The 12,064-nt window shown below is 36.4% G+C and overlaps 1 protein-coding gene across 6 annotated transcripts in view; it reads right to left on the bottom strand.

Annotated features, from left to right (window-relative positions):
* Positions 1-4,730: 4,730 nt before the first annotated feature.
* FGFR2 (fibroblast growth factor receptor 2) overlaps positions 4,731-12,064 on the bottom strand; it is a 70,931-nt gene continuing 63,597 nt past the window's right edge. For all 6 annotated transcript variants that reach the window (XM_072425141.1, XM_072425143.1, XM_072425145.1 and 3 more), the window contains 4 exons: positions 11,343-11,413; positions 10,147-10,284; positions 8,344-8,449; positions 4,731-6,771 (listed from right to left, as the gene is read on the bottom strand). In XM_072425141.1, coding sequence (XP_072281242.1) covers positions 6,607-6,771; positions 8,344-8,449; positions 10,147-10,284; positions 11,343-11,413 — 480 coding nt within the window. In that variant the 3' untranslated portion in view covers positions 4,731-6,606. The remainder of the gene's footprint in view (positions 6,772-8,343; positions 8,450-10,146; positions 10,285-11,342; positions 11,414-12,064) is intronic.

Here is a 12,064-nt window from a genome sequence, read left to right as displayed (position 1 = left end):
TTGGCCCATCAGCAGAGTGAGGAGAGCGAGTGTCTGGGATTGTCCTGTCTGTGAAAGTGAGAAGAAAGCCTTGCTGGGAAAATTCTTCTGGATTAGCAGTTTTACAGCTAGGGAACGTGGTGAATATTAGGTAATTCTATTGCATGGTTATAATATAAATTTACATGATGTGTTACAGAAACTTGACAATATGTATCTTCCAGATTATTCTGTCTAATCCCTCTAATCTAATGTTAATCTGATCATACATATTTAATGTTTGGGTTCATTCACTGATGAATGATTTACTTTAAGGGTGTTTATTACTTTTTTAATAATGTCAATTATATAACTTGTTTTTCTCATGATAGCTGCAGAACCTCACAAAAATGAATAAAGTAAATCATAAAAATCTTAATTTTCATCCGCTATATAATTTTGTATGATTTGTTGAGTTTTTACTAAAAAACAACTTTTCTCTCAATCACCATGTTGCTCTCACCGCTACAATACTTTGTATTGACAGAGGTGAGTAACAGGCACATTTTTGAATACAAGTGTCCTACACAGCTCTGTTTTGTCTAGGTCTGGACTCTTTTGAGCCATACAGTCATATTTAGAATTTTAACGAATGTAAATCCCTACTTTTTATAGAAGAGTATTGTATTACCACCTCACATGCCTTCTTAAACATAACAATATGTAAATGGACAGGATTGCTCTCTTCTTTGTCTCTTCTGCATAGAGGATATTTACTGTAACTACCTGTCCAAATAATTTTGCTACGATTTGCTTATTCCACAGCTAAGTGTATACATTTGGAAAACGGAGAAATGCACAAGCTCCCATGCATATGTGGGAGTTCATTCTGACAGCTAAAGCCAATCAAGGTGGCTGAAGCCCCTAATCCAGAAGAAGAGTGGAAAAGAAAGTTGGCACTACCAAGGGAACTCAAGGAGAGCATACCCCTGCATGACAAGGGAATTGTGGATAAGCCTTTCCAGTTGTACAGCTGTCCCTCCTGTACCAAAATTGCATACTATAAGTTTCTCATATTAGAAGCTGCACCAAATCAGATGGCGCTTTCATAATTTCCTGGCCGGGAGATGCCCAGAGGCATGCAACTTCCAAGATGAACTGTCACTTGTCCACCTCTTTATTAACCTTATAGGTAGATTTTTTCCTGAAAATGCTATCAGAGGCATGATTTCATACTAAAATTGTTATGGTTGACATTGCAGTGTTCCTTGAGGCAGTCCTGTGCATAAGGGGTATACAACTAGGTAAAATACAATAATTATTTCCCCTTCGCATTATGTATTTTGAATTATACTGGATCAAATTCAGTATCCCAAAGTTAAAATTGTAGTCAATCTTAATGGGACAAGGATATATGAATGCCTCCAGAGCCAGCCAATAACATAAAGCTTAACATGCAGACAAAGCCTATTTTAAATATGGTAGAAAGTGTAGACATATATGGCACCTGTGGTTTCTATAACCGCACCAAAAACTTTGTACCTTTAAACAAAATGTATTCAAAATCACTTAAGAAATTTAAACGAATGGAAAAAAAGGAAATTTAGAGAAAAAGTAGACCTCTGGCCTTAACCAACCAACCAGCTTTTATCTTTATTATGAAACATATATTGGATTTGTTTCTATAGGTAATTGGTAATTTTTTTGAAACTAGCCATGATAAGTAGCATTAATGAATGATCACTCTAACTAGTACAATCATTTATAGTACCCACAACCTAAAACAAACATAACCTACCTGTCAGTAATTAGCTACAGTAGAACTACAAATTTTATCATGGGTATGACCTAATGGTTATATGCTATTAGCATTCCATGGAGATGATAGCGGCTGTCATATGCAGGATTGATACACACCTGAAATAACATAGTAGTTCAGAAGATCTAAAATCTATATCACCAATACATTCCTGGCAGGATACGAAACATTTGCTGGAATTCCATGTTCCGACGCGTTTCATCTATTCATTTCTGAATGGGGTTAAGCCAGGTTTTTCCCTCCTTTTCCCTCCCTCCCTCATCAAATTGATAGGAGCAAGCACATGCAGGTAGTGACTAGGCAGTATGCCAGGAGTAATATTTTCCCAAGGACGATCTGTACTTGAAATGTAATATAAGAAAATAAAAAAGCATACCCTGCATTCTTAGGAAAGACAGTCTCCCTTACTAATAATTTCTTGTTTCCTTATGAACCTGATAAATATGAGCATTAATGCAACAAATGACCAACTGTGTCTTCCTGTTTAGTATTCAAACTACATGCATCACAATATAAAGCCCCAAGATCAAATAGTAACTTGTTCCAGAACAACACTCCATCCACTTTCTTTGCCTGGCAGCAGTTTTTATCCAATTCTAGGAGATACAACAGGAAGAGACCCTGGAGCAGTCAAAAGTGTGCATGAATTGTTAATACTAGGATGTGGGAACTCTTTGCCCAGTAGGGTTTGTAGGACTGCCACTTGGCTCCAAATCTAGGAATTTAAATCTAGCCAGGGTAAGAAAATAAAGAGGTGAATGTTTCTGGTACCAAACATTTTCACTTTTTGAAGTGATTCTTTCCATTGTATTACAAATATAAAGTGACAGCCTTCAGTCATATTCTCTAATTAGAGAATTCCAGCTTTTACTGAGAAAATCAAGTGCTGGAATACAACCCCCAACCCACAGGACTACCTATTATAAATTAAGGTATGCCTGGTCTAAAAAAGTGATGATACACAATGTTTATTGTAATTGTGTGTTAGTTGTGCCACAGCAGTGACATGAAAATGTACCTTTTATCTTGAATAATAGAAGTGCGAGAATTAGTGATGTCATTATCATGCTATTCACTGTTCTTCTTGCAGGAGGCTCTCTCCTTAGGAATCAATGCCTTCCCTCCTAAATCTGTCACCTTCAGACAGAGCAGGACACGCCAAGGTAAGTATTTGTGTGCTACTTCCCCCACCTCCTAGATTGTAGGCTCTTCTGGGAAGGGTCCTTTCCTCCTCCTGTGTCACTGTCTGTATTTGTCTGTCATTTGCAACCCCTATTTATTGTACAGCGCTGCGTAATATGTTGGCGCTATATAAATCCTGCTTAATAATAATAATAATAATAATAATAATAATAATATGGAAAGAATCTTAAGGAAGACCATAGCCAATAAAGGTAATTCGTTTTTGGACTTGTCTGCCTGTTTTGAGCAGAGCGGTCAGAATTCAATTACTCTTTAAGCCTACTCTTTAAACCTAAAAGAAAATTGCAGGAGCAACAGACCAGTCTTCCTCTTTTGTGGGTAAAAGTCAAGATTTTCACGTGAGAGTACCCTGATATTAAATTCCTTCATTCCTAATGTTAAAAAAAAAAAAAATCAGACTTCTAATAGCTTTGTAGTTTTTTTTTAATGTACTGTTGTAGCACATGGTTTCAGATTTAATGCATATGCAAACCCAAACAATTATTTTAGAAGTGGGAAATAAAGACTGTTGAGCTTGCCAAAAAAAAAAAAACAGGAGTTGACAAGAGTCCTATTAAGTTTTTCTGTATTATGCCAAAGAATCCAACAAATTTTTATGTTAGGACTACAAGACTATCAAGTGCCTGTGCTTTGGCTTGATTTGAAGAGTTTAGTCATAGAAATCTAGGCACGGCTGACAACATGCAGTCCTCAAAAATGCTCTGCGTTGTCAGACCACAATGAGAAATTTACCAGTTATGTTAATTTCTGGCAGATCAACAGGTATTTGACTATAGCATGGGCTGCCTCTCCTCTAACAACATGTTGATTTCACAGTTTCAGAATAGAGTGCCCAGCCTGCCAGGTAAGCGTGTCTAGACAAGCTCTCCCGCCTTGCAAAAACCTAGAAGCCATTCCATAAATCCACACCTCCTCCCTTCTGTTCTGCTGCCTGGAGATGACTAGCTGGATCTGCAAGCAGGGAGAGGCTCGACAGCAAAACAATGGAGATAAACTTTGAACAAATAAGCTTTGGACTTGCATTAATAGCAACGTATAAACTACAAAGAATTGGCACCAATGTAAAAACTCAACAATAGAATATTGGATTTGCTGCCAAGAATACGAGTCATTTTACTTGAATGCAGTGGGGCACAAAATATACAGATTTAATCTGTCTAAAGCAGTTACCGAACATCAATTAAAATTATAGTCCACTGCAAGAGTTTCTTTGATGTTACTGGGGGGTTTACGGTCACTGGGGCCAGAATTAGCTTCCCAGTATTCCTAAACGCAGCTACACAGGTTATAATCAGATTGTAAAATATGTGTAGAATCTCATTTAGATGAATGATATTTATTTGAGGGACTGCTTAGCACCCATTTAATCTGAAATCAATCAGATAGATAGATATATTTTTTAAGTGCATGCAAAACATTTTACCAGTAGCTCTTGTTTTTCTTTAAGCATCTCAAGGAAAATAAATAGAATTATACATATCATGCAGAGAACACACTTTGGATATTATATGTGTAAAAATGCAAATGTTTTATCATTACTTCAATATTTGCTAATACATAAACTGAGAGTACAGGTAAAGACTAAACTTTATATTTTCAATGTGGCAGCCGATTATTACGTGAATAGGTAGAATTAGGGCTGCATTTCTTTATAGACCCCACTGGTCATGGCATAAGACATTGGACATCATACTAAATATACATACACACAGACAAGAGATCCACGCAACTCTAAAAAAAAATTGGAACATTTCTGTATGGATGGCTTTTTTATTAGAATAAAATTCTTTCTTAAAGAACGCCTGTAAAAAAAAAACCTGGTTTTACTGCAGTTATTTTAAAACACACCTATTTGTACACCATTTGTTTTGCAATAAGAATGTATCAGAGGTAAATTAAGGGTTGAAAGTGTATGATCATTGTTTAAAGATGAACTCCAGGCAGATAAAAAAGGCACTGATAATGCAGTTCTGTTTTAATATGTCATTTCTTTTATTTAATTTTCTTTAAGACAAGCAGTGTATCTGATTTTGGCCTCTTGCAGTTTACTGTACAACAGACTGGAATAGGAGGGGCAGGTCAAAGAACCAATCAATTGTGCTATTGTGCTCATGTGTTAAAAAAGTATGTGCTAGTGGAGAAAACAGTGACATACAGCAGAGTTATTCAGTCCCTTGCTTCTCTTTTTGTGGTTTAGGGAAAGTGGGGAAGAACAAAACCCATAAGTGATACTTAACTGCAAAGAAAAAAATCAGGACCCACCGTCCCACCAGACAAAGCTATGTAAATTTAAGATTTGGATAGCCAACAATACAAATTCTTTGGAAGGTAAACCAGATCTCATATGTATTTCATCTATATTTTTATCTATGTGCCTGGAGTTCAGCTTTTAATTCTGCTACAATATATCAAACTGCCAAGTTGCATGGTTGCAACCATTTCAGTTCTTCAGTCTAACAATATTTATAACATATCAGAACATATTGAATTAACAATCACAGTGTCCTGGCCACTTTGCATGTTATTGCCATACAAAAACCAGCGTTAAAACCCTGGGAAAGACTAGAGCATTAGGTTAGCCATTTTATTTACAGATTCATGATATTCTCTCTTTTCTATCCCATCTCCATTCACAATATTACATTTTATCTGCAGTGAAAAGAAACAAATAGACTTTTTTAAAAGAAAGATTCTTTCCTTTCTGTTTACAGCATAAATATCATATAAATCTTTTTACAATACAGTCATCATAAGCTTTTATCTTTAGGTCTCATTCTACAAAATTGTTTTCTTTGTGCGATATAAACCACTGGTACAGAATTTGACACTTTTAAACCCAGAGACCTCTGGAATGTTTTATGGTTTTCTCTTTACTTGAGGGGTTAATTAATTTTATTTTGGAATGTTTACAAATACTTAGTAAAGACGTTCTCATAAAGAGTTATTTGGGTGGCCCCAAAATTTGAAACTTAGTTTCAGGTATAAAAAAATGGAATTTTTAATCCCAAATATCAACCATATATATCTGTTCTCTGCTAGATAGGAGAGTACTGTGAAGGCTCTCAAATCCAGCATAGAAGAGCTTGTTTGTTCTTTTTTTTATTAGTTATTTAATCAATACAAAAAATAATTCATTGTAAATATATAATATATATTTATACACATTCTGAATATATTTACATTTATATCCAACAGCGATAATGCTGTATATGTGCTCTGGTGAAGAATGGAAGGAAATCGAGTGCTGGCATATATTTTCTCAAAATATTACAAAATTAACAAGAAAGGCAAAAATGCAATTGTGTTTTAGCCTTGAGTCCACTGAAAACAAAGTCTTTGCGAGGCGGTATATCTGGCTTTGCCATAGACAAAATAGCAGACTTTATCCCCCTACCGCTGACCATGCAGGATCCTCTGGCTGTCTCTTTGCAAGTGTTTGATCAGAAGGTGGTGTACTCCTGAAAACTCATATTCCCACCATTGGGAGGAGAAAATAACGTAGAGGCTGCCTTATGTCATCTCTGGCCATATACCTCCTACAGAGAGGTCCTTGTTCCTTGGCGTTCTGCAGATAGTCTCAACATTATTACTAGTTTATTGAAGTGGCCTGCAGAACGCTAGATGCCTCATGTTTTCACCCCATTTACGTGCTGGAATTTGGGGAGGCAGGGTTCATGTGGCATGGGGTCAGGAGAAAACACGGAATCATCGCCCGACGATGACGCAGAGCAAGAGGAGTCTGGGAAGCTTGGAGAATACTGCTCCAAAGGGGCGCTTAGGTCGAGGTATTCCTGCGGAGAAAACGGAGTAAAGAAATAATTACAGAGTACAGAAATAATTATACAAACTGATCATATTTATGGAAATCTCTGTTTGCTTGTTACCCATAATATATTACCCCATACTATAACAACCACTTGTTTTATTTGTAACAACTACTCATGCTCCGATACCTAGAACAATTATGTATAGTTTCAGCTACCTAGAACATACCCACATAATCTGTTATCCATGACTACCACTGTTTTACTTTTTTCACAGTGAAATGTAAGAATATGAAAAAGAATTGGCTGTGCAACAAGTACCATTGCCTTTTGGGTGCATTTCATTCAGTGTTGTTCTTTCTCTTCTCAGAAACCACTAATTGTACATAATTTACAGATATTTTCATAGGATTACATGAATAATAATGATTCATTTAAAATATTGTTATCACAGACTGGTACAAGAAATCTGTTCAAGCACGTCAGCACCTTTGTATTTTCCCAAGTGTGTTAGTGCTCAGGAATAGAATGTAACTGAAATGTTTGGCAATGTGGCTGTTCACTCTGCAGTGCTAGTGCAGCGAGTTGCTTGGTATTACACTCCAGAACTCTTTCACGCAGTCTTTTTAATGAAGTAGCTTAAAGGTGCGTACACACTTCCAATTTTTATCGTTCCAATCGAACGACGAACGATCGATTGGGCAAAAAATCGTTCGTAAAAAAGTAACCAACGACGCCGACGAACGAGGAAAGTCGCTGGAAACGAACGACCGGACCGGCGGATCGGATTGGACGACGATCGTTGAACATCGTTCGTGTGTACGGTCGTTCGTTGATCGTCCATGTTCAGAGCATGCGTGATGAACGAACGTCCGTTCACTTTCCTGTCGTGCACATAGTTCCTCTATCGCTTAAACGATCGTATCTATTGTGTGTACAATATCTACGAACGATCGTGTCGTTACCTCTATGTGCAGTATCGGTGCTATACGATCGTTCATATATATCGTGCAGGAACGTTCGTCGTTCGTTTTCCGACGATAATAATTGGAAGTGTGTACGTAGCTTAAATGTGGTTTGTATAAGGACTAGTGATAAGGTGGCCCAGGACAATGCCTATCACTGTTGTTATAATAAAATATGTAACCTATTTAGGTTACCAATCCCTATCCTAGAATAAACAGTAGATAAATACTACACCATAAAAACATAATCATAGTATTTTATGATTTACTAGTTAGTCACTATATGCCGTTTAATGCAGTAGTAAAAGCGTTGTCCATCTCACTCACTAAGCTCAGCACTTCTGCTAACTCTTGCCAGGAATACAGCGGTAATTAAACCAGTCATAGAACAGGGTGGCCAAGTACATAATACAAATGTAGAAAACAATCATACATAGGTTAAATATAGATTTAGGATTTTATGCCCAGTACTGGATTTTTAGGTTAAGGCACCACCTCCCTGAAACTATAGAATAGTATATTTTATACTGAGCGATAGATATAGTGGGTTTACAGGAGTGAAATAGTATTGCTGTAGCAGATGATTTAACTAGTTTCTGACAAGTTATCAGGCAACTTTGATTTCTTTGCTAACCTCGTTGGTGGTTAATGTGAGGATCCGGTCCAAGTCCTCCACCAGCTGTTTGAAGGTAGGCCTGTGAGAGGGAATTGCATGCCAACAGTCTCTCATCATCATGTACCTGGAGAAAAGAAGATACACTGTGGTGAGGTCTGGCATTCACGCAAAAAGCACTCTGTAAGGACATATTAAACAATCCAAGACCAATAAATCATCGGTATGTGCTAAGGTTGGTAATATATGATGAAATGGTAATCAGTGTCCAGAAATGTCTAATAAAATGATATATAGGTAAAACAGAGATAACAGTTGTAAAATGCCGTGTCCAGCTCTGATTCTAGTACTCATGTATCAGAATGATTTAATACTAGACAGGCGGCTAACAGAAAACATGAGAAGGAAAATTCTGAATTTCAGAGCTATTCTGTCTACATGGGAAACATTTTTATGGGTTGCTTGTATGACCTGTTTTTAAAATGGAAATCTGTTATGTCTTTATGAACAGTGAGCCCTGTAATAAATTAATAAATAAATAAAAACAAACAAATGTAATTGCCAGACAAGCCTTTTTCAACTTTAGTATAATTTAGTGTTAATATTACTTTTCAGTCTGGACTCGGCTTTTATTTTCTAAAGCGGACAAAAAATTTAATTTCACTGCCCTACAACAAAACTTTATATACAATATAACCCAGAAATCTTATTCCTATTTCATGTGATTTTCCCAGAAATATCTGGACCTTCTGGATTTTTGGTATCCCTTCCTTCAGTTTTACAACTTCATGCTTGTCATCTTTGAAGACATGCAGGCATGAGTACTTGAGATGCAGGAATTTAGGATTACAACTCTGGGACTGATAATAGGATTATCGAAGGCAGATATTCAGTTTGGGGAAGGTCATGTTAGGCGTGGTAGGTTATCTAAATAACAAAAAAAGAGTTTAAAAAATATACAATCCATAACTTGGAGAGTATATTTAAACAAAAGTGGGACCTTTAACATTTAATATCAGCAGACAAAACACATTTAGAAGGCTGAAAAGATTGCAGGATTAGGGCTTTAGGTTGCATCTCACCATGATGTCAGCCAGTAAAAGTAACCAATCTATTCAAAAAATGTTACATGGCATTTTTGGTCTTTTCTTTTTTATACTGGCTGTACAGCATATTTTAATTCATCCAATTAAGATATGTTTCACAGGAGAACAGCAATTATATAAACTAACTTCTGCTCTTATTTGCCTTTAAATCTCCTTAGGTGAAGAGAAAATATAAGGAAGTAAAAGACAAACCAGTAAACCATGTAGTTATTAGTGAAAAAGATTACCAACCTATATATCATCATGTGCACAGAAGCAGTACACAACCTATTATCATAGAGCAAAACAGCAAATGTCCAATAATGATTAAGACTTCCAGTAGAATTAAGTCAAGATGACCATTTATGTTCGGAAATTCAACAAAACATTGGCAATCAAGCACTAGGCTCTAAGGCAACTATTAATTGGTAATTACTAATTATTGGTTTACAAGGTCCTAATTTTAAACTCTAACTTAAAAGCCTTATTGGAAGGCAGTTACAGGTATGCAAATCAGTAGCATGGGAAGCAGACTTCAGTAATGATTAATGATACCCCTTTGTTTCACAATAAACACTACAAATCACAAAAGATTAAAAGCAAGTACAATTAAAGAAACAATAGAATAAACCAGAGGAGAGCAGGAACATTTTGATAAATTACTTTCTCTACATTCAAAAAAGGAGAAAACGTGAGGCTGTGGACCTTGGGAATAAGAGAGCATCATTATTATTCTTACAGTTCATTGGTACAGTTGGCTGGCTTATCCATCCGGTGACCCTCTTTCAGCAGCTTGAAAAGTTCCTCAACAGGAATGCCAGGATATGGTGAGCCTCCCAGAGTAAATATCTCCCACATTAATACTCCGAATGACCAGCTACCAGGAACAAGAGCAAAATACATATTAAGTAGCCGAAAGAACACTTCGCTTTAAAATAAACAAAACTTGAAAAAATATTTATAAGAAAAAATATTTATATCCCACAAGATATCATTGCATGGAAATCCAAAGTGTTTTGCAGACATCCACAGCACTTCTAACTAAATATAGAGCCATTCTCACACCATGATAAGGTGGCACCTAGAACAGTTTTTAGAGAACATGGATGTGGGCAACTGTAGTCACAAGGAAACATGTAAACATGGGGTAACAGTATCACAGGACCAAAAGAAACCAGACCTGTGGACCATCCCTATAATACAACTGCTAGCTCAAATAGCCTTACCTGTACTGGGAAAAATCGGATTAACTGCTTTTTTATTCTTTTCTGCACTGTCAGGCTAAACAGAACATAGTGTTGCTTCAATAATTTCCTGACTGCAGGGAGTAAACTGTTTACAAATACCATTTACCGGGCATCAAGTCCAAGAACCTGCATGACTAACATGCATACTTCCTGGATGGGTCACTGAGCCAAACAAAGTTGCAGCAGCTCAGCAGTATCAACCCTAATTGGACATAATTAGGATTTAGAACATTCATTCAATCAGTTTTGAGCAATTCTTACAGCCAACACCACAAGATCACTAATTTCCCCGTGTTTTATGGTGTCGCCTGTGCAAAATGTGCTGTTTTTCAGTTTTTCCCCTTGTTGGTTTAGTTACCGGTCTCCTAAATATTAATGCCTAAAACTGGGCCACAGTTAAGATACCACTGTGACCCCTGGAGAAACATTCAGTTAACTTTATTGCAGCTCTGAACTGATAATCTGACATTCTCCAGACGGGATAGTATTTCAGAATATGTATTCAGCACAAGTAGCAGTAACCTTATCTTGTGTGAATAAAATAGCAAAATGGTTCAAGTAGTACTGACCATACCTAAATATTATACATCTGAGCGTGTCAGATTTTTGGTTGTAAGTTAAAATCAGAAACCCTAATCCTTTGATGTAAGTTCCACTGCACAAATATATTATGATAAATGTGACTTACACATCACTCTGATGAGTATATACCCGGTCAAACAGTGCTTCTGGAGCCATCCACTTTACAGGAAGCCGACCCTGAAACAAGCAAAAGATATAAATATAACTGCTCTGAAATATTTTCTGATATAAGTGCAGTTGTACCTAGCTTATAAATAAAATAAAGGTAGTCAGGAGGAGGATATCATCAGTTCTGTTATTTAACCTAAATTGTATCTTTGTACACCATCTTCTATTTGTTGATCCAAGAAAATGTGAAATGACAACTGAATCCAAAACAATTCCACTGCATGTCTGAGAATTATGTTGGAATATTTTCATAAATGTACTCTATGTGTTGCTACATCTGAATGAACTACTAGTTGGGTGACCTCAGTTTCTATCAACACATACCTAATTGAAAGACAAGAGGTGTGTCTGCCGGAGGTGTACAGAAATTTCATTGAAGAAAAAAAATCTAATTAAGATAACAGCCATTAGTTTTACAAGGATGTTCTTTGCACGTTCTGTTCAGATAATTAAAGTACATAAATATACCTACATTAAAGTTCAACTGAGTTTTCATTTAAAGCAACTGAATGTATTCCAGGTGAGTCAAAAAAGAAAAGGTGTTCACTGTCTTAAAGTTTCTTTCTTGCAGTCAATATAAAGGTGAAAAAATATGATGCAGAGAAGGAACCTAGGCTTCTGTATGAAAGCAGTGAGTTCGAATTAGCAGTGTAGACCCAA

The sequence above is a fragment of the Pyxicephalus adspersus genome, chromosome 10 (assembly GCF_032062135.1).
Source record: "Pyxicephalus adspersus chromosome 10, UCB_Pads_2.0, whole genome shotgun sequence".
NCBI lineage: Eukaryota > Metazoa > Chordata > Amphibia > Anura > Pyxicephalidae > Pyxicephalus > Pyxicephalus adspersus.
This window is presented reverse-complemented; position numbering and strand designations above follow the sequence as displayed.